General features: G+C 48.1%; 2 protein-coding genes across 7 annotated transcripts in view; both read right to left on the bottom strand.

Annotated features, from left to right (window-relative positions):
* The window catches only part of SEC31B (SEC31 homolog B, COPII coat complex component), a 41,109-nt gene extending 27,196 nt beyond the window's left edge, over positions 1-13,913 (bottom strand). The window contains exons 1-6 of one of the 6 annotated variants that reach the window (XM_039480960.1): positions 13,680-13,913; positions 6,976-7,064; positions 5,008-5,131; positions 3,764-3,959; positions 2,495-2,590; positions 1,171-1,311 (exon numbers count right to left, since the gene is read on the bottom strand). In XM_039480960.1, the coding sequence (XP_039336894.1) occupies positions 1,171-1,311; positions 2,495-2,590; positions 3,764-3,959; positions 5,008-5,131; positions 6,976-7,054 (636 nt within the window). In that variant the 5' untranslated portion in view covers positions 7,055-7,064; positions 13,680-13,913. Of the gene's footprint in view, positions 1-1,170; positions 1,312-2,494; positions 2,591-3,763; positions 3,960-5,007; positions 5,132-6,975; positions 7,065-7,151; positions 7,172-13,369; positions 13,500-13,679 lie in introns of those variants that run through there. The other 5 variants (XM_039480961.1, XM_039480962.1, XM_039480966.1 and 2 more) reach the window with 5 other exon arrangements.
* A 3,547-nt stretch (positions 13,914-17,460) lies between these two features.
* On the bottom strand, positions 17,461-22,389 carry NDUFB8 (NADH:ubiquinone oxidoreductase subunit B8). The gene is made up of 5 exons (XM_039546111.1): positions 22,237-22,389; positions 21,387-21,513; positions 20,275-20,374; positions 18,168-18,323; positions 17,461-17,730 (listed from the first exon to the last, which is right to left on the bottom strand). Exons 1-5 carry the CDS (start codon positions 22,310-22,312, stop codon positions 17,638-17,640), a joined length of 552 nt encoding a protein of 183 aa, XP_039402045.1. The 5' UTR covers positions 22,313-22,389; the 3' UTR covers positions 17,461-17,637.
* Positions 22,390-22,669: the final 280 nt, after the last annotated feature.

Raw genomic sequence — 22,669 nt, 5'->3', positions numbered from 1 at the left:
ACCTAACATAGGTCGATTTAAGATTGTAGTGTAGACATGCCCTCAGTGGCCCAGAGACATAACACTTAGTAGTAAACTCTCCAGAGCACTAGAGACCAGCTAAGTTTCATAACACCCCCATGTGGAAGGTAAACATTGGTGCACCAATTACACAGATGGGGGAAACTAAGCAGACAGATGTAGGGGCTGGCCCAGGGCCGCACAGGAAATCAGTAGCAGAGCCAGGATTAAAACTCACAAGTACCCTGATCAGTCCACTAGACAACACTCCTCTGAGGAATGAGCTACAATTCCAGGGCAAGTGCACCCTAGGCCAAGGGAGAGCAAAGGGTCTCATTTCTCACTTGGTTAGTGTGCAGGGACTTTTTCTTTTCTTTCACCAGCCAGGGAGCTTCTAATGCAATCCTTGCCCAAGGAACACTTTTCCTCATCTGCCTTGGAGATGGAGATCCCAGACTTGCCTCTGTAGCACACATCTCACCCCGGCAAGGTCACACGTTCACCTGACTGCTGGCCCACACATACGAGAATCTGGCTCTCCCCTCCCCAGAGAAACATTTGTAACAGCAACGGGACATATGGAAACATCAGACAATTGGCTGCCACTCCTCTGCTCTCTGACAGATTGGTGCCTTTATTTCTTTCCTTCGCTGCTTTAACGTGAACCTGGTGCTGGTGGAAGGTGCAGATTCCCAGCCCAGGAGAGTGCTGCCCTGTGTTCACCCCACGTACAGCACAGCAGCGGTGTCAATTCCTCACACACCTCCCACATGCCTGTGTGCCTCAAAACTAATCTGGAGGGAGCACACTAAGGAGCAGGCAGGTAGTTTGTTCCCATGGCCCATTTGATCCTTGGCCTCTCTCCTCAGCGTGCTAAGAGGGACAAACACCAGGACACTCTGGGCCACCGTAGTGGCACAGAATCCCTAAGATGTAAGAATGCCCCGGCCAGGCTCTTTTGCACACCAGATGCCCCGCACAAAGGTGCCTCCCATGGGAGGGGTGGGTACTGCAGAGTTATCCCTGACATTTGCACAGAAGGCCTCTTGCTCCGGGGCTATTCCCCCAGGGTCCCATGCAGCTGCCTTACAGCCCCTTTGCACTGGTGGGCTGCAGGGCAACTGAGAGTCCAGCCCGGGGAGGCCAGCCCATGGTCCTTCCCCCACTCACTCTGTTGCTGTGGTCGCTGATTTTGATGATGGGCTCGTTTTTCCTGAGGTCCCACACGACGGCCTTCCCACTGGGGTGAGCAGAGGACAGGATGTGCTGCACCTGACGATTCCAGGACACTGCGCTGATGTCTTCCTGAGGCTGACGAGGTAAGAGAAGCCACAGATTCATTATACCCATGCAGGGGAACACCAGCACTGAATCCCCATCACTGGCTTGTCTCAGAGTGCACTAAGGGCTCAAACACATTCCCAGAGGATCTATAAATTCTGTGCCACAATCACTGATAGACTGAGTTGCTGATCAGGTGGGAAACATCAGCAGCACCGATGGCAACCAGCTAGGGCCGGGGAAACCTTTAGGTGGAGAACACTATGGAAAACGTCATTCTGGATGGGAACATTCCCTAGGAAAGGCCATGAAGTTTAGGAAGCATATACTGAATTCCATGCCAGTCTGTATCAGCCATGTGCATCATGAACCATTAATGTCAGTGGGAAGCAACGCAGTCAGACAGGGCTGAATGGCTCAGCAGCCTGGGATATATGGAGATTAGGCTGCAGACTAGAGACCTTAGTGACAGAACACACATGGGAAGAGGACCTGTTGCAGCATCTCAGAGTGCACAGAATCCAGGGCTAACTCCCTTCGCCCTATCATAATGCAGGAGGCAGGCAAGGAGGGTGTCCTGTCCCAGGAGAGGCTCAGCAGTCTTTTCACTGAGTGAACGACAGCTGATTGTGTTGCTCACAAGGGGGAGCTCACTTATAAATCACTATTGGAAAGGGCTGCTTCCCCTTTAAAGCCAAGGGACACCATCCAGGAAAGACAGATAATCACACACACACACCCCCCACCGATCGCTCATTGGCTGCGCTGTGGTATTACCTTAATTGAAGCCTCTGGTATCTCACAAGATCGCTAGCAGATCCCTTATTTCCCCAGAAAGGCCTGATAAGGGTATTACAGAGAGCCCAACCCACCCAGCTAGAGAATGAACACTGGTTGGTTATCTTGTTCAAATCCACCTAGTGCAAAGTCTCCATAGAGAACTTATCCCAACCCAGCAGCACCCGCCAACACTGCACAACCTCCCCGCTGCCACATAGACCACCTCTGCCATCTCCCTGAAAAGGAGCCCACTCTTAGGTTCTGATCTATTTCCCCAGCAACTGACTGGGCCAGTTCCATGCCCCACCTATCAGATGGATCCCAGGCTGTTACTGGAGTGGATCACTCCCCCCTCCCTCCAGTCTCAAGTATCTGTCCAGGGACGCAGCACTTCCAGTGAGCAAGGACCCTGACCACAGAGAAGCCCCTTTACCTGAGATTTAGCCCCTGGCGTCATTGGCACACTGAAGTTATTCAAGTCCCAGATGTAAATTTCAGAATTGTTGGCCCCAGAGGCCAGGAGGTTACACTGCGGGAAAAGCAAAAGCCCAGTTATCTCTCCGCTCAGGGCATCCCTGGGGGAAGAGAACGGACCTCCTTAGACTAACCACAACCAAAGAAAACAACAAAACAATAGGAGATGTGAGCTACATGGAATACGTCACTGGTACGGCCCAGCACAGAACGCATTCCTGCTGGGGCGGTGGGCCCTCACCAGAGAATGTGCCCCCACCAGAGAACGTGCCCACAGTACAAAGGGGAAGGGAGGCGGAACCCCAAGTGGACCTTAGGGACTGGGGTGAGGGAAGAGAAGAGCACTGCAATTATTTTATATCTCTGGCACCTGCTACCCCAATGGATCCTAAAATACTGAGCAGATTGGGCAGACAGACCACAAACAGGGATCTCTGAAACACAGCCATCTGTAAGGTGGGAAAAGGCAGCTATTTAATAGTGCACAGTGACAACAGGGTTGGGGTTAGAAATGACGCCTGTACTCCACTGGGTCTGCAGGGGGAGTGTCGGGCAGCAGAGAGGAATTATCCAGGTTATGACTAGTCATGGCTGTGGATCACATCATCTTTTTTTTGCCTAGTAAGCTGCATGTTCAGAACACGTGTAGCGCCTGACTCCCCCGGCACACCCTGCCAAGGGGCAGAATGCCACAGCTTCCCAGTCCCACTAAACACAGCTTGACGGTCGAGAGCCGAAGGCATTCCAAGCTCTGTCCAGGAAGGTGCAGAGCCTCCACAAGGGCTGCGGCAAGCCCTGATTAGCATCTAGGGCTCTGTGACCATCAGACACCCCAGCATTCAGACAATGATGATATTTTTGTCTTACAATAGTGCCTAGATTCTCCAACTATGATCAAAGCCACACTGTGCTAGGCACTGTAAAACACATACTAAGAGTGTCCCTGCCCCCAAAGAACTAACTGTAGCTAGACAAGACAAAGGGAGTATTAGTATTTCATCACAGAGAGATGAAGGGACAAGGTCACACAGGGAATCCGTAGCACTGAACCTAGATCTCTTGAGTCCCAACTGAGTGCTTTTACAAGCAGCCCCTTCTTTGCTCCAGTTTACAGGCTGTCCACTCAAGACTTAATCCCTCTGAACATGGGAGCTAGTCAGTGTGGAAGCCAGGATGGCTGTGCAAGGTCATGGTAGAGGACAGCTGTAACATTTCACTGGCTGTGCACCTGGAAAGGATTAAAGTCAAGCGCTCGAACGGGGCCAGTGTGCTTCTCCCGCCGTCCGATCACAGACTCTGACCCTGACGTCAGAATCTGGGTTGCACTGAATAGCGTTAGCACTCCGTTATCCCCTCCACCAGCAATCACCCCGGAGGAATCAGACGGCCCGCTTCCAAAGCTGCCCCAGATCAGCTTGTGAAACCTAAGGAGAGAAAAGAAACCTGGCCAGAGTAAAGTCAGGGCAGAGCAACAGCACCTGACACGAGTCAGTTCACGCTAACTCGCATACAGACACCTTTGCTAAGAATCCCAGCACCAGGGGACGACGCTCCCGGCTCACACCCATCAAACACCCCAAGAGGTATCCCATCACCCTCCATCTCAAAGGGCAACTCCCTTTCTCAGAGGGCAATGGGTCCTCATCACCCAAGAGCTGTGCCTCCCACCAACACCTTTGAAGGTGGAGAATTGCAAAGGTCAGCCCAGTACGAGCACAGCTACATTAGGGAGATTTGCACTGATGTAGTTACACCGATCTAAACACCCAGTTTAAATACACTGCCCTGACTGGACGTGGGAATCACTAGGTGAAATTCTCTGGCCTGTGTTATACAGGAGGTCAGATTAGAGGGTCATAATTGCTCCTTGTGACCTTGAAATCTGTGAAAATGGTGACACACATCCTGGGTGGAAACCAGGGTATGTTGCACCACTGCAAGCCCTGCTTTATACCAGTGGAGTGCATCTACACTGGGCATCTGCACTGCTGCAGCTCTGTGGTGTAAATATCCCTGAACCCCAAGACTCTGCCTCCTATTAATAAATTGCCTGGTGAATAGGTTTACCATCAGCCCCTTTATGCTCAGTTTCACTACTCCATCTCATGGCCTTCTAATTTCATATCATCATCAAGATATTACATGGGACGTGGGCCAATAGTCACCATTCACCCACCCACCCACCCCTAACTACCCTATAGCGCCTTCAGATTTCCCCACTGATCAATGTGGATGTATCAAGGTCCTCCATCTGAACAGATGAGTTGCCCAACTCTTTCCACCTTGCCAAGCTGTGCAACGCGCACGCATTAGAGGACGGGTGCTGGGCAGGATTCTTTCCAGGCCCTGACATGTGATCAACTTAACCCTGAAGATTTGAACTCACTCCCCTCTACCCCCACATCTCCCCCTGCATTGGTCATTACTCAGATCCAGCGACTGTACCAACATGTTAACAGGAAGTGCCAGTACCTGTTGGAAGCAGGAAGGATTCCTCTGCACTTCATGTCCAGGGAAGGGTCCCTGAAGTCAATTTCAAAGATTTCCAGGGTGGCATTTGTACTGAAGGAGGCATCCAGCTGCTGAGCAGATGTTCCTAAGCAAAGGTACATGGAGAGGGGACAGGTGAGAACTCTCCATGGGCCCTGGGTACATAAAGAACAAGGCTTTTGCACGGCAAAATAAGCCAATTCTTTAAACATGGTCAGTATTACCATGGCCCTGTGTGAGCATTCTGCCTGCATGTACTGCTCAGAGAACCACATGTTAAGACACAGGCTTTAAAATGAGATCAGATCTTCCTCAAGAAATCCTGATCCTGAGAATTTTAATTAAATGTCCCTTTCCCTTTGAACAACAGAAATAAAGTCCCTGGGCCCTCTCCCTCAATACTTCCACCCTCGCCCCACAAAGGCCCTGTCTTCAGTACTAATGCAGCTATTTCAGTGACCCGGGTCACAATTATGGTTCCAATTCGTATTGTAGACTGAACCTTAACTGTGTTCATAAAGTCTTGGTCAGACCTTCCAAATCTAATTCACATTGGAGGTTCTTTAACTGGGGCTTCTCAAGCATTTGCTGATGGTCCATGGAGAGTTGGCTGCTAATGTGGTGCTGGTTCTCTTCGTTTCTGGCTGCTACATTAAAAATAAAAGCAGCTAAAGATACATTGAGTAATTTCCTAATGTAGCTTTCCCATGCAAGCAAGTGCTGTAGTTGCCACAGGGACGTTATTCGATTGCCGATGGGAAAGGAGGTGCACAGGAGACATACCCTATCAAAAAGTGATCCCAACTATGAAATTGTGCAGCTCCTGATCTAGAGGGACTGCAGCCAGCGCTTCTGGGCTGACCATGGATGTAGTCTGGTTACAAAACACAATTACGGATCAATCTAGATTGCAAATTGGAACTATACTTATAATCAACTGAACTTTAGCTAGTTGCCTGGACATGCTTGTGTCTGTAGTGTAGAGAGGCCCTGATAGCCAGAACCAAAGAAAGTTTGGGTGAGTGAAAAGGCAAAAAGTAAGACAAGATGGGAGCCCAGAACTGCCCTAGACAGGAGACACAGCTCGCTTGTTGTCACACTGTAGTGATGTCAGGTCATCAGCTCCTCATTTATACCACCCTGTACAGCTGCGCATCCAAGGAATTTGCAAACTCTGCAAATCGGATATTAAAGGGACATTGCTAAGAGTTTAAATGAAACCTAAAGTTTGGGGGCTGAACAATGCAAATAGAAACAGCTTGGAATTCCATTGCTAACTACTTCATATTGATTGTTCACTTTGCAGTGTCAGGAACCCAAAAGCAATAGCATCTGAAGACCAGGAAGTGAAACTGACCATACTGAAAGAGAACATTAGTCTGTGGTCCAGAGTTCAAACTGAGTGAAGTGAGAAGAAGTACATGGTAAAAAGCAAGCGCATGATTTGTAAGGGTCCTATCATGCTGAATAATTGGAGGTGTTTATATAGTTAAATAAAGCGCAAAGTCATTTTAAAATATGTGGCACTAAATTTTTAAAAAGTGATCAGTTGTCCAAATTTATACATAAGAACAGCCATACTGGGTCAGACCAATGGTCCATCTAGCCCTGTGTCCTGTCTTCTGACAGTGGCCAATGCCAGGTGCCTTTACGCTTTACACTGGCTTGTTTAGACGTTAGATTAGAAAGGTCTGAGAATTTACCCTCTGAAAAGCAGTCTCTTTCAAGGTATCAAGCTGGGCATCCAAAAGTCACTAGTCACTTCTTAAAAAAATAGGTCCTGATATTTATCTTGCCAGTATCACTTTAAAGCTCCAGAAAGAATTCAAGTGGTTCTTGATGGAATATAAGATGGTCCTGTCTCTGTGCAATGCACATAACGGATGGTTACACCACCTGTGTGGCTCAGTTTCATTCTGACGTGAATGCCTTGGCTAGGGGGAGCTGTACCTGTTGCTAGGTAGATGGGGTGATTGCTTGCTGGACTCCACACCTGAACAGCTGTTCGCTCAATTTCCTTTAGCTTCATTTTCTGGACTCTAGAAGAGATTTATACCAGGGTGAGCAGAGTCTTGCAACATCAGTATGGAAATTCACCAACCCAGCCACAAAATCTACTTGCCTACCTGTAAAATGATAAAATAAATCCTGATGGGTGAATAGCATTTAGCAGGGCCGAGTTGGGGTGTTTGAGAATTCATTAAAAAACCCAAATTAACTCAGGTTCCAGTATGTGACTCTACTTTGGGGCTTGAGCTCTTCCCATACTCTCATTATAGGGGACCCTCAGTTACCGGAAAGGGGTCTAAATTATTCTGGGTTTGGTTTCATTTAGCTACAGAAGGGCATTCAAGCTAAGCTACTCACAGGGTTGTAAGCTCACTGAACATACTGATGCCAACACATACAGAGTGAAAATGAGCAGGGAAAAGTCAAAACTCAGAAGAGATGTGGTAACACAGAACAAGGCAAACTGCTACATTATCTGATTTAGCTAATGCACGTCATTCTCACTCCCATATCATTCAAAGACCCAAAAGGAAATTCACTTGGAATTCTGCTTCAGTTTGTGAACAGTGAAATAAGTGGTTTAGTGGTTCAAAATCATGAAGTGCTGAGTTCTATTCCCATTCTGACAATGACTCCCTCAGCGACCCCAGGCAAGTCACTCAGCATTTCAGTACAGGAGTTGCCCCTGCTTGCAAAATGGGAAATAAGGTTCCCTAATTCCTGGGAAATGGGATTAGACACTATTGCAATACGCACAACACAGTAATATTCCAAACTCCCCCGTAGTCCACTGGCTACTGGAACACAGTTAGGACTGAGCTTTAGGCCTCTAGAATCTGAGCTGCGTTACAAGTTTCTATTGAACAGACACAGTCACACTCATTAGCATAGGCCAGACATAGGAAGTATCTGCATTTGATAGTTTGCCCAATCCATGCTAGAATTGGAATGGCTATTTTTAGCAGAGTTCTCTGACACGGATGCGTCCTCTGATTTCAGGGGCCAATCCCCAAAGGCCAGTCAAAGTGTATTAGACATCAGATTTGAAACTGCTTCCAGCCTTAATTTGGCCTATGTGTAACCAGGGCCGGCTCCAGGCACCAGCACAGCAAGCAGGTGCTTGGGGCGGCCAACGGAGAGGGGTGGCACGTCCGGCTCTTCGGCAGCGGGTCCCTCAGTTCCTCTCAGTGGGAAGGACCTGCCACCAAATTGCTACCGAAAAACGAAGCAGCGGCGGTTAGAGCTGCCGCCAAATTGCTGCTGATCGTGGCTTCCCCCGCCAGCTGGGGCGGCAAAAACGCTGGAGCCGTCTCTGCCAGGGCCACTAATTAGCTGAAGTGTGTGCAGAGGGGGAGTCTGGTAGGCATTCCCAGTGTACCTGGAGTTAGCAAGCGGTAGGTCTGACACCCTTCTTGTCCCTCTTCCCCACCAAAGGCCTTCCCCTCTCATTACAGGGCAGGCTGCTTGATCAGAATTTCTTTAATGCTGTTAGTGTTAATCTGTTGTGGAATCTACTGAAGCTCATGTTACCTGCTGCCATTCTCATGCTAAGCTCACCCTAATTTATCAGAGGCCCAGGGGGATCTGAGCAGAGGCTATACAGCACAGATCACATGACCATTTCCCTAGGCATCCTGGGACTTTGGGGCTGAAAGATTCTCCCTCAGCAGCAGCAGGCAAAGCAGCTCATGGAAGACGGAGAGCTATACGTTTGTTCTCATGCCCTGAAGTGCATGCTCTGCCCCCTTCCTCTGTGGGCTTTATCAGACTCTCTGTCAGGCACCTATCTCTGGCATGGCTCCAGAAAAACCCTCATGGTCAGCTCCCCATACTAGTCATGGGGAGAGAAACTGACAGATCAGTTTTGCCTACTTCTGGCACATGAGGGAGAGGGAAGCAGCAGGCACTTGCTGGAGGCAGGTAGAGCTGCCAATGCCCTCAGTACACTGAGCACTTGTGGACCACACTGATGTTAGAGATTGGGACAGCAGCTCGGGGCTTCTTTGAAGCCTCCTTACCTGGCTCCTGCTTCCTCAGTGCAATCAACATTGGAGCGAACTGTACACATGGGGCTCCCTGTCTCTTGCCTAGTAAAGGAGCAACAGCCCCTTTAGTGACCAAGCAAAACCACCCCAAAGCAGCCAGGAGGCCTCTTCCCTACAAACTAGATCACTGGAATACGGGGAAGGGAACAGCAATCATCAGGAGAGAGAAGAAAGGGGCCATGGGCCACCATCAGGGAAGCAGCTGGGGTGAGTAGCACTTGGATAAAATTTTTCAAGGTCTTCCCTGCCCCCGTGTTGATTGCTGTTGCCTGGAATTTAACAGGCAAAAAACAAAGAAAGCCCCTGGTAGGAGAGAGCTTACCATCTAAATTAGAGCAATGAAGTGCAAATAAACTATAAAAGAATCTATTGTCTTGAGCCTGGCCAGAGTGGACATCACATGTACCCCCGAGTATGTCAAGGGAAGGTCTTGCATCCAAGTCCCCTAGAGACTGCACCCAATACCTAGGACAGCCGGTAGTCCCAACCCTGCTGATCTCAGCTACCTCAGCAGGACACAGCACACCAAAGAGTACATTGGTTAGCCTGACTCTATATTGGCAATGCTGCTGCAAAGATCATTATCCTATGTCATTCCTCTCTGTGAATCCTCCAGTGGCTCCCCCTTCTGCAGGGCAGCAAACATAAGCTGCTGACATCCACTTTCAAGGCCCTTCACCATCAATCCCTACCCTGCCTATCAGCTCTCATTTGCTACAGAGTTGTCGGTGCTCGCCTTCGATCGGACCCTGATGCCAGTACCCACTGCCCACTTGTTACATTTTCAAACACCTTCATGCTTTCTCTCCCGCTGCCCACATGCTTTGGGAGGTTCGCTGCATAAACAGCCACAAAACCAATGCGTAATCCACCTTCGGATCCCTCCTCAGAGCGCTCCTTTGCCATGATGCCTACAAAACACTTGAGCCAAGATGCTGGTCAGCGTTCTCACTGTTTACTTGTACTCCCCCATCTGTCTGTATCCACCTGTTAGCTCTTGTGTTATACTTGGATATCAACCCCTTGGGGCAAGGACTGTTCTGTGTTTATATAGAGAGCAAAATGAAGTCCACATCTGGACTCCTAGATGCTACGGTAACATAAGTAATAATAATGGAGAGTGCGTCACTTGGACTAGCCACATATTAGCAATACTAAGAGAGAGACCCTGGACCGCTCTGTTGAAGAGGCTGCCAATTCAGAGCATGGGCAACCCTGGTTCTTAGGCCAGTGGCATAGTTATGCTACCACATTTGGTGTCAGCAGAACAAAGGAAGTGGATTAGAGTGATCCAGCCAAGAGGTTACAATCTCACAGGCCTTCCAGGCACCTTCCATTTACTTTGTCTGAGAAATCAATTCAATTCAATTGAACTGGCACTGGGGGCCTTTTGAGGACAACAGTGTCTCACTCCGCAATAGGAGGGGTTTTCAGGACACCAATCTGCTGTCTCAGGCTTGAAGGAAAAACTGCAGCTCTGAGCCCTACACTGATAGACAAGATCAAGGATAGTCAGTAACCAAGAGCCTTCAGAATTTCATGGTGTTTCTGCACATTGTTTCTCTCTGTGTCCAGGACAGGATTAATGACCCTCAAAGTAAGGAAACAGTCTTCTAGCAACCTCTTCTGGCTGCTGTAAGAAGAGCCAGAGAGCTGTAAAATGAATAAATCAGCAGGATTCAAAGGAAGAGTGCACCATCTGGCGTTCTATCTAGATTCTAGAAGTAACATCTCAGGTCACTGAGAAAGTTCAGGCTTCTCGCAAGAGCTCTTCCATTAGTCATACCAATTCCTACACAAGGGGTCCCCAATGTGGTGCCCGCAGGCGCCATGGCACCCGCCACAGTGTCTAAGTGCACCTGCATACTGGCCGGCGGACAAGCATCTGCCGAAATGCCACCGACAAGCTGCGTCATCCAGAGGTGTCGCCACCGAAATGCTGCCAATTTTCGGCAGCAGCGCCTCTGGATGACGCTACTTTTCGGTGGCGAAGCCTATTGACGTTGCCGCTTGTCGGCAGAATTTCAGCAGATGCTCGTCCGCCGCCACAGTCCTCCATGGCTCATTGTCTGGCGCCCACCAGATGAAAAAGGTTGGGGAGCACTGTCCTACACTATCTGCAGGAGGGGAGCAGTTGACAGATCCCAGGTAGTGCCAAGTCTCAGCCACTATTGACAGAGCCTCAGCACTCCCAGAAGCCTCTCTTAGCCAGGATCTGTTGCCAAGTGTCCTTAAGGAAGGAAACAGTACTCTGGCAATGGGGGGAGCTAGGTCTAGCAGGTCAGACAAGTCCCTTCCACCAGGGACATGAGGGAAGAAAAGGTACTGTACTGAGACACCCAGCTGTCAAAATTAAAACACTCTCTCTCATCTTCTCGGTGGTTTATGGATCATACAGACCCTGCTGAAGGAGGCAGCAATCTGTCATCTACACAGGAAACACAGGTGCCCAGCTACTGTAGTGATGGAGGCATTATAAATAGCTACAACTGATACGGTAGTAACAGCAAACAGAACCCCACAACTGGCCTGATAACAGCATTCCCAATCCCCCTTTAATAAGCTGAACTCCCTCTTTTACAATCCCAACACTGTCAACCTGAAATCCTTTCCTACAGACTTCCCCACCCAACCCAAATCTCAAAACTTCCTCCTGGAATAAACAATATCTAGCTATTGTATAGTACTTTTTGTCTTTAGATCTCAAGTGCTTTACTACAGAGGTCAGTACCCTTAGCTCAATGTTACGGAAGGGAAAAGGAGGCACAGAGAGGGAAGCCAATGGCAGAACTGGAAATTAAGCCCAGGTCTCCTGAGTGCTAGTCCAGTGCCACACACACTAGGTTATACTTAGGGCTTCTGTTTTTCTGGGCTTATTCATTTCATTTTTCACAATTTATTTTTAGCAATTATTTGACTTCCAGATAGATGTCCAAAAATCAGGGTTTTCTGGAGCTCTCTCTTTGTACATAATCATAGAATATTAGGGTTGGAAGGGACCTCAGGAGGTCATCTAGTCCAACCCCCTGCTCAAAGCAGGACCAATCCCCAGATTTTTACCCCAGTTCCCCAAATGGCCCCCTCAAGGATTGAACTCACAACCCTGGGTTTAGCAGGCCAATGCTCAAACCACTGAGCTATTCCTCCCCCCAACACATACCCATAGTACTGTTTCAAACTGCACTGCACAGCGCACTAGGGAACCTTTAGTTTGCACCAGTAGGGTCTACATGGACCTATTAATGTGCAGTTATTGCACTTCAGAAATCACACCCTTGCAGTCCACATTACAGGTCTGTGTAGACAAGTGCTTAGCTACAAACCAGGGAGCATCACCTGTATAAACAAACTGCACTGGGAAAGGGGTGAAGTCAGCATGAATTGAGTAATCATTTCCAGTGCTGATTGGATAAACAAGGATTTTTTTTTAACCGTGGGTGTTTTATTGGTGTTTATCAGTTAAAACCTAAATCAGAAGCCCTAGCTATACTACATGCACCTCCATTCAGATTCCCTGATCTCCCTCTCCCCTAATTCTCACTGTCCTCGACTGAGCCAATTTTGACAAATAAAAGTAAACATCAGGCAGTAGGAACCCAGACGGGAGACACTGGGATGGCTCTAACCCCAGTTGCAAAGCCACTGCCCCTTGCAATGAGGGTTTTTTTAGAAGGCAGGACTCAGTATAACACACTGCAACCTACAAAGGGACTTCCTACCTTCCTTCAAGAATACAGAGCTAATTCTCAGCTCTACATTACACTGCTGTACAGGGAATGGACGGCTCCTGGGACACAGGAAACTGGATCACAATCCCAGCTTTGCCACTCACTTCCCATATACCCTTACTCCAATGGTTCTCAAACTTTTGTACTGGTGACCCCTTTCACATAGCAAGCCTCTGAGTGCGACCCCCCCCCCTTATACATTAAAAACACTTTTTAATATATTTAACACTATATTATAAATGTTGAAGGCAAAGCATGGTTTGAGATGGAGGCTGACAGCGCGTGAACCCCCATGTAATAACCCCTCAGTTTGAGAACCCTGTCTTATACAATCTCACAAGGGAAAACCACACTCCTATTCCTCCACCCTTTATCTGTGTCGCCTGGCGACTCTAAGCTCCTTGGGGCAGGGACTGGCTCTCACTACATGTCCGTACAGCACCGAGCACGGCTGGGCCTCTGGGTGCTACTGTAATACAGAGAACTACTGAAACTCTCAAGCCAGAGGGGCTCAGAGGGCCGCAGAAATGGCCACCAGCGGACAACTGTGCGACGACCCACGCGTGAAACCAGCCTGCAGGTAGGGGCCCAGCGCGCCCACGCCACAGATCTCCAGCCCGGCCGTGGGGCGGCAGCACTCAGACCCCCGGCAGCTCGTGTCTGACGGGCGGGGCGCGGAGCGCTGCGGGGGGAGCCGGGGGCACGGGACTGCGGCGCGCGGGGCGGGCTCCGGCTCCCCGTCAGTGGCCGCGCCAGGGCCGGGCCCGCGCCTGCGTGGGGGGATCGGCCGGGCGGGGGCCGGGCCTGGGTGGGAAGGGCCCGCGCCGGGGTCAGAGCTGGGGGGAGGAGGGGCCGACGGAGCGGCCCTTACCGGCTCCGGTACCTTCCCTACCGCGACTCCTGACCCAGCCCGGCCCGGCCTCCCTGCTCAGACAGCGAGCGGAGCCTGTACTATGGTGGCCGCCAACAGCCCAAAGAGCTCCGCCCGCGAAGCGTCTCCTGCCTATCAGTGTATGTGTGACTCCTCCCCTCAGACACACACTAAATCCGCCACGCACTGGGGCATCAAACCCCTCGCCCCCGTATCTACCACATAGGGCCAAAGTCAAGGCCCGAGCCCCCCTGCCCTGGAGTATCGAGCCCCCCAGGTATCAACCCCCAGGGCCTACGCTTTCCAACTGTCTAATTGCACAAAAGGGAACACCCCTGCCCCGAGGCCCCGCCCCCACTCGCTCCCTCCCCGACCCCACCCACATGTACATTAACCCGCTGCTCCCTGTTGTATTCTACTGGAGCATTCAATTACTGTGTGGGGGGAGGAGGGGGAGAACCAGGGCTTTAGGCCCATATTGGTATGACTGTATGTTTCAGCTGTTCCTTGTACCCCAATCTATTCCTCTATGTGCTTCCTCAAAGACCCCCACTGTATGTTACACTTCCAGTGAGATACTAACCCTCCCATCCTTACTGTTCCACCCCTATTGGGGAATTAGCTGCCAGTGCCTCCTGGATATGAGGCATAAACCCATATCCACTTACCCTGCTTCTGACTGCAGTGCATTATCCCCTTTCACTAGTACTACACATATCCTTCTCACTGCCAAAGGAAACCTTGGGCTTAACTTTAACAGAGAATCCAGCCCTGTTTATTTGAACTATAATCTCCACAGAGGTTGTAAGCTCTTCAAGAAGGGGCATTCTTCCTGTTTGTACAGCACCTAGCACCATGAGGGCTCAGATCCCCTCTGTGGCCTGTGAGCACTACTGTCATGTTGTTATTAGGGGCCAGAATGCAACACCTTTGCTCACACTGGCAAAATTAACTCAAAAAGTAACATTGATCCCAATGGGACTCCTCTGGTGATCAGTTACATCTGACAGCATCTAACAGCACAGAAGAGCTGATATCCCAGCACCATTCAGTCAAGTCAGGCTGGACACAGGCCTGGTGAGCCCTATCTAAGATCATGGACTTAACTTTTACTGTTATAACTTTTGGGGGTTTTAATTTTGTTTTTCAAATAGCTAGGTAGTACTTTAGGTAATGTATGATGGTGATTTAGGAGGCACCTTGGAACCCAAGCAATGCTTACAGCATTGCAGTCTTTTGACTGAGATCCAAAGCTCAGACCACCGTCACTTACATTCAGTGCAAATCTTGTACCTATAAGAATAGAGATATTACCACCTTTCCTGGCAATTTCACTTTTAGTTCCTACAATTTTGTCTCCTTAACAGCTCCTACCATTTTATTTGCCACTTTCTCTTAAAATGTTCTGTTGCATCATTAGCACAGAATAGGTGTAATGTTCCACTCAAGAGCTCGCTGCATATCAGTAGTGAGTGAAGCAACGTATCTTTGGACATACCTCCTCCATTTCTTACAAACCCTGAATATAAGAATGTCCATACTAGCATAGTGATTCTCAACCTGCGGCCCAGTCAGCACATAGCTGCGGCTCCTGTGACATCCTGAGCTATATAGTTTTGGATGTGGCCCGCATAACACAGTGTAGGCCGCATAAATAGGTTGAGAACCACTGATCCAGCCCAGTATCCTGTCTTCCAACAGTGATGAGTGTCAGATGCTTCAGAGTGAATGAACAGAGCAGGGCAATTATTGAGCGATCTATTCCATCACCCACTCCCAGCTTCTAGTGGTCAGAGGTTTATGGACACCTGGAACATAAGAATGTGTCCCTGACCATTTTGACTAATAGCCATTGACTGACCCATCCTCTATGAACTTATCTACTTCTTTTTTGAACTTAGATATAGTTTTGGCCTTCATAACATCCCCTGGCAACAAGTTCCACAGGTTGACTGTATGTTGGATGAAGAAGTACTTCCTTATATTTGTTTTAAACCTGCTGCCTATTAATTTTATTGGGTGAGTCCAAGTTCTTGTGTTATGCAAAGGGGTAAAAACACTTCCTTATTCACTTTCTCCCCACCAGTCATTTCACAGACCTCTGTCATATCCCTCTGTCATCTCTTTTCTAAGATGAACAGTCCCAGTCTTTTTAATCTCTCTTCATATGGAAGCTATTCCATACCCCTAACCATTTTTGTTCTTCTCTGTATGTTTTCCAATTCCAATATATCTTTCTTGAGATGGGGTGACCAGAACTGTATGCAGTATTGAAGGTGTAAGTTTACCAATTTTTTCTGTCTTATCTATCCCTTTCCTAATGGAGCCTAACTTTGTTAGCTTTTTTTGACTGCTGCTGCACCTTGAACAGATGTTTTCAGAAACCTATTCACAATGACTCCAAGATCTCTTTCTTGAGTGGTAACAGCTAATTTAAACTCCATTATTTTGTGTGTATGACTGGGATTGTGTTTTCCAGTGTGCATTACTTTGCATTTATCAATGTTCAATTTCATCTGCCATTTTGTTACCTAGTTTAGGGAGATCCCTGTCTTTGCAGTCTGCTTTGGACTTAACTATTTTGAGTAATTTTGTATAGTCTGCAAACTTTGCCACCTCACTGTTTCACCCCTTTTCCAGATCATCTATGAATATGTTTTGATCAGCACAGGTCCCAATACAGATCCTTGGGAGGACTCTTCTATTTACCTCTCTCCACTGTGAAAACTGACCATTTATTCTTCCCTTTGTTCCCTATTTTTTAACCAGTTACTGATACAGGACAGGACGTTGCCTCTTATCCCATAACTGCTTAGTTTGCTTAACAGCCTTTGGTGTGGGACCTTGTCAAAAGCTTTCTGAAAGTCCAAGTACTCTAAATCAACTGGATCACCCTTGTCTATGTGCTTGTAGACACCCTTAAAGAATTCTAATAGATTGGTGAGGCATGATTTCCCTTTACAAATGCTATGTTGACTATTCCCACACATATCGTATTCATCTGTGTCTGATAGTTCTGTTCTTTACTATAGTTTCAAACACCCGCTGAACACTTATCACAGCTTGGAGTTCTAAGAACTTTAGAAAATGCTTTTCTTTACTTCCAGGCAAAAGGCAACACACTAAAATTATTTAAGTAAAATACAATGCTACTACATACACTCCTTGAAACTTTCTAAAACATTGGGGAATAACTGAGTTCAGAAGACCAACCAAGCCCTCAACAGCCAAGGTCAATAAGACACAGCAATAGGTCACTCCTACACTAAAGTGGCAGACTGTGGTAAGCAGCAATACTGCTCAAAATGGGTATAAGAATAGAGGGAGATTTTGCGCTGTGTGAGGGATAGAAGGTTTATCTAGTGAGGTGTATTGCTTCAAAGGCCGGGTTCTTCTGTGGTCCTAATCCACCAGTACATAAGGCAACTCAAACTTTTATTGTGGTTGCTGCTGAGGAGGGCTGAGAGAGAAGAGCCAACCCCATGAGGAAGTAAAATTATTCATAGTATAGATGGCATCATGGCAGAGTTGAATAACCCAAAGGAGTTGTGTCCATCTTTGAACATGTAATTGAATTCTGTTTTACTTTCTTCTCCTTCCAACAGCTGCAAGGATGACCTTGGTAGCTGGCACTGGAATCAGACTCATCTAAAGAATTTCAGTGTCCATTTTACACACAGATTCATATCTGTGGGTAAGATACCTCCGGACTTCTTCCTGAAGCACCATCCTGTACACAAGGGAATTCTACCCCTGCTCCGAGACAATGATGGAGTCACTGTAACTTCACTGCCCACTTTATAGCCTCTTCAAAGAAAAGAAATCCACCACAAGATTTTTCACAATATATTTCATTAAGAGTAAATGTCTAAGAGAACAAGTGCATCCTGCAGTGAACACTCTGGAGGATCCCCAGTGTAAATATCCCAGGAGAAGAGCTACATTTCCCATGCATCTTTCAGATTTCATAGTTCTTCACCTCTGGGGGCTCTTTGCTGGGATCGCCCCCTCGCTCCAGGTACAGGTTATTGTAAGGATACTGCTTCGGTCCCTGCAGAGGAACATAGCTGTGAAGCAGCAAACTCAACACATTCAAACAGGCAACTTAGCAAACCTGCGGGCAAATACTTCACACTCACAGAGTGTTTTGTCTCTTTGATGCACCATGCAACCCACACAGCACCACTCTGAAGCAAATGTTCTCCCACTATTACAGATGGGGACAGTGGGGCATTGAGACACCAAGGCCAACAGCCTGAAAGGTATTTTAGCATCTAATTCCTATTGACTTCTACAGGAGTTACATGCCTAAGTACCTCTGAGGACTTGGGATCTAAGTGACTGGTCCAAAGCCACACCACTGGTGCAGCAGGGCCTTCGTATCCCCAAGATCTTCAACCTCAATAGGACGCTGCTCTGGGCATCTGGCAGTGGCATGCAGCAACTGTTCTTAGGAGATCTCTTCCCCCGCCCCACCTCATTACTCACCACAGGCATGTAGGATGGGTACATTTCTCCAAGCCAGAACATAAACAGCATGAAGCCAATAAAGAGTAAGAAGCGATTGCGCATGGTGTGCCAGGATACCACAGTGGGGGACGTGTCAACACGGGTCCGGAGAAACATGTCAAAGTGCCAGTGCATCTAAACAATACAGGGAGAGGCTCGGTTATATTATTCCGATAGCACTCTACAATTCTCTGGCTCTTCATCCAAGAAACTTAATGCAGTTTGCAGACATTAGAAATCACAACGCTACCAGAAGGAAAATTTTACCCTCATTTTACAGATGGGGATACAGTCACAGAGAAACGACGTGACTTGTCCAAGGTGAGGGTGAATTGATGGTGGTCAAGGACAGAACTCAGGAGCCCCGAGTTCCAGCTTTCTGCTCAAACAATTAGACAATATTACTTCTTTTTTCAAAAAATATCATGAACCCACATTTATCCACCCACCACCACTTCAACTGTGTCTCAGAATGTCTTTTGTTCTCATGGTACTTCACAAAAAGGCACAGCAGAAATTGGTACAATGGTTTGTGGTGAGTTCCTGGCATATGAGGACCCCACAGATGTATATTGCTGAGTGGAGTTAGAATAGCAAAAAAAAGTCACAAGTGATTTCGTGCTACTTTAGAACAGGTTCCTTATCTACATAATGCACCAGGCACCAACAGATTAAGGATGGGATGGGAGTTATCCTATGACCTCCACAGGTTGAATACAATTGCTTGAACAGATGCACATTTAAGCGTCTCATTCATGAGGGACTTTCACCCTAGAAGCTAAAAGTCAAGCATCTTAAACATGAGCGGCTAAGCAGAACACATAACCAGAATGCAGACAACTCAATGTTTCTGATCACATACCGTCTTCACTTTCCTAGTTCATTACTTCAGATGGTGGGCCTGACTGCACAGCTGTCTGATCTAACAGCAGTGGAGCCAGACTCTCACCATTACAAACAAAACCATCACTTACAAGTAAAGAGGGCAGTTTTTACTATTTCCAACACTTCTCACTGAAAACACTTGTGCTCCACTATGACCAAGAGACAGTATGTGCAACGGGAAATTACCACAACCCCAAATCACCCCAGGGACAGCAAATATCAATACAAAGCATTCTCAGCATTAGAGAGAGCCAAAGCACATAGGTATCTTGAATCACTGCAACACTTCTCATGCACCATTGCTTTTAAAAGCTCAATAGCCAAGCTGACAATTCCCAAGCCTTTCTATACTACACCTATGATCCTCGCTACATGAGAGAATGTACTGAGAGAGATTAGATAACTACTCAACGTAAATTCAAGTCACAGCATTGCTACAGGGCAAAAACATTGCCTTGAGTTACTTTTAGTCATCCCTCCACTATAATCAATTTTTTTCAACCAAGCATTTTGAAATCCCCAGTACACACACAAAAGCGTGTTTCCCCTCTAGTTCTATTGCTTAAGGACAGCTCATGTCATCAACCAAGTGAAATAATTATGGTTCAGTTTCAACCACCTACAGAAACCCCACATTCTCTTACCAGCAAGAGTTACTAATCATTGGGAGTTGGCTCTTCTTAAGTCTCCTTTTCTAATGTCAGAAAGGAAGTTTCAAGCAGTTTCTAGGGAAAAGGCCACCCAGCACCTATTCCATTGAAAAGCAACCCCAGAACCAGTGACAGAAGTGGTAGGACCCACTGGGCTGAAAGGGCATGAACTTCTGTGATCTAGCAGAAAGGATGGTTTAGTAATGCAGACATCAGATCTGAAGCAGTTAAGACTCTTCGATACATGTTCAAATCCCAGTATGGTTGACTCAGCCCTTCACCTTACTATGGAAGATGCTAAGATACAGAGGCCCTCTCTCATCTGCATGGACACTGAAAATCCTTTGACCTTGTCTGGGATTGATTGGGGGCGGGAGAAACGGGACGGCAGAATAGGGATTTACCCTGACTTTCTTAGCCTAAGATTTCCTTTCCAAACATTGGTGTGAGATGGTAAAGTATTACACAAATATATTCTAGTTGAACATTAAAGCTCAGTACAAACAGCGCTAATTTAGCAAGTTAGAGGCAAAAAAATCCACCATCCCTACCGGCTCTCCCCAGTTTTGTCTCAGACTGGGGTAGTCCCACTGATACCAGGGGTCTCTCTCATGATGAGATCGGTCAGGAAGTTTGGGATAATCACCATACCTATTGGAAACATACAAATAAAATACAAATAAAAAATAAATTATTTATAACCATTGTATGGTACAGCTCATTAGGACAATCTATTAAAATGGAATAGCAGAGCAAGAAAATTATTAGCTGCAGTAGCTCTTGAACTTACAGTATTTTGTAAATACATTTTAAATACATGTTAACTAACATGGCATTGCTTGCCTTCATACTGATGACTTTGCTTATATGGTGTATCCTCTTCCCCTGGTTTATTTATTTTGTCTTTATACAAATTGCAAGTGCTACTGGAATATGCACAGCTTCTCCTCCTCTCTCCCTGTGACTATCTCAAGCCATCCCTCCCCACAGGATCCCTGAGGGGGCCATTTAGGGATCTGGGGCAAAAATCTGCCAGGGATGGTACTTGGTCCTGCTAGTGAAGGCAGGGGGTTGGACTTGATGACCTTCAAGGTCCCTTCCAGTTCTATGAGATAGGTATATCTCCATATATTATTTAACTTGAAAGGCATTTTGCAGTTGGATCACCATTAACACCATATTACAGGTATTTGTGTCCCCGTTGTCATAGAAACTGAGCACCTCACAAATGTTAATTTAGCCACACAAGACCCCGTGAAGAAGGGACATATTATCCCCATTTCACAGACAGGGAACTAAGGCATGGAGAATGACTTGCTCAAGGTCATACAGTCTGTGGCAAAGCCTGGTATTGAATCCAGATCTTCTGGATCCCAGTCCAGTGCCTATACAAACATCCTCCATCCGAACATTACTTTCTCCACCCTCCATAACGTGTTGCTCCAGTGACTTGTTTTTATTTAACCTTTTAGAGAACATTGCCTTTTTGGAGTGTTGAGGGGTACATGAAGTGTTTTAATATTGCAGCAGGGTACCTCAAGCACTTCAGTTGTAAGTGTTTTATATACTATTAAATAGATCCTCCCTGAAGCCTGGTACCAGCTGATACCTGCTCTTGCCTTTCTTCAAGGATCTAATGAGCTCAGTGCTTTACGTAGCTCACCCCATGCCATCATCCGGATATGGCTCATAGTCCTCCACCCTCATGTTGTATTTCTTTGCAGCAGCTGCCTTTTCCTCTGGGGTCTTGGGGTAAGGTCCAGGCATCAAGTGCTTGGGCAAGTCCGAAGCTGAAGGCAGAAAACACAAGTCAAAGTTCTTTGGGAGTTTCATCACAACAGGATAAGTTCATGGAGAATAGGTCCATCAATGGCTATTAGCTAGGACTGGCTGGGATGGTGTCCCTAGCCTGTCTGCCGGAAGCTGGGAACAGGCAACAGGGAATGGAACACTTGGTGATTACCTGTTCAGTTCATTCCCACTGAAGCACCTGGCATTGGCCACTGTTGGAAGACGGGATACTGTCTAGATGGACCTTTGGTCTGACCCAGTATGGCCATTCTTATGTCCAAGGCAGAGGCACAGCCAGTAGCAGCCAATGATGGTTGCACCCCAATACATAGTAGACAGTGAAAAGAGGGCCTGTACACAGTATCACCCCCACCCCCAGGTTAGGGGGCAAATTACTTGCATTGGGGGCATCAGACACAAGAATCCAAGTCTCTGTGCGGTGGCCGAGGGAGGGCAGCTCCTCCGCCTCACCTGATTCTGCAATTACTGAATCACCGACAAGGATCCAGGACTACACAAGAGACTGCTCCCACTAAAGGGCGCCCAGCCCCCTCCCCACCAAACCCTCTCCCCCGGGGCACCCAAGAGCCCCAAGCCGCCCCCGCTCCACTGAGCCCGGCGCCGCAGACACCCAAGGACACGTTCCCCCCAGGCCTGCCCCGCCCCGCCCCGGGGCTGCGCTGCCCCGTCACCCGCAGCGCAGGACGCCGCTCGCTCCTGACCTGCTCGGGCCCCCGCCGCCCGTAGCAGGGTCACCGCCCGCAGCCAGCGCGCAGCCCGCACCCCCACCACCGCCATCAGCTCCCCTTCGCCCGCACTGCGCAGGCGCTAAAATGACGGCGGCCGGGCAGGGTCAATACAGCCGAGGGGCGGACTCGGAGTTACGAGACGAGACGAGACGAGACGGGCCGGAGGGGCGGGGAGCGAAGTCGGGGGGAGGAGGGGAGTAGAGTAGAGGGGTTTGGGAAGGGGGGTGAGAGGCATTTGGAGAGGTGGGAGGGTTAGAGGGGTTTACAAGGGTTGGGGAGGTGGGGGGCTCAGGGCGGTTCGAGGGGTGTGGGGCGGGGGCGTGGGGGTGAGGGGTTTACAAGGGTTGGGGAGGTGGGGGGCTCAGGGCGGGTAGAGGGGTTTGGGAGGGCGGCTTGGGGTGAGGGG

This window comes from Mauremys reevesii, linkage group 7, assembly GCF_016161935.1.
Source record: "Mauremys reevesii isolate NIE-2019 linkage group 7, ASM1616193v1, whole genome shotgun sequence".
Lineage (NCBI taxonomy): Eukaryota > Metazoa > Chordata > Testudines > Geoemydidae > Mauremys > Mauremys reevesii.
The sequence above is the reverse complement of the archived record's forward strand: the minus strand, read 5'-3'. Positions and strand labels throughout refer to the sequence as shown.

What these genes read in the sequence shown, in the direction of transcription:
- NDUFB8 (XM_039546111.1), bottom strand. Translation starts at nt 22,312, where the DNA reads ATGGCGGTGGTGGGGGTGCGGGCTGCGCGCTGGCTGCGGGCGGTGACC. An exon ending in TATCCGGATGATGGCATGGG is followed by an intron (nt 20,375 to 21,386) that starts GTGAGCTACGTA and finishes TGTTTCCAATAG; the next exon opens with GTATGGTGATTATCCCAAAC. An exon ending in GACAAAACTGGGGAGAGCCG is followed by an intron (nt 18,324 to 20,274) that starts GTAGGGATGGTG and finishes TGTATTGTTTAG; the next exon opens with ATGCACTGGCACTTTGACAT.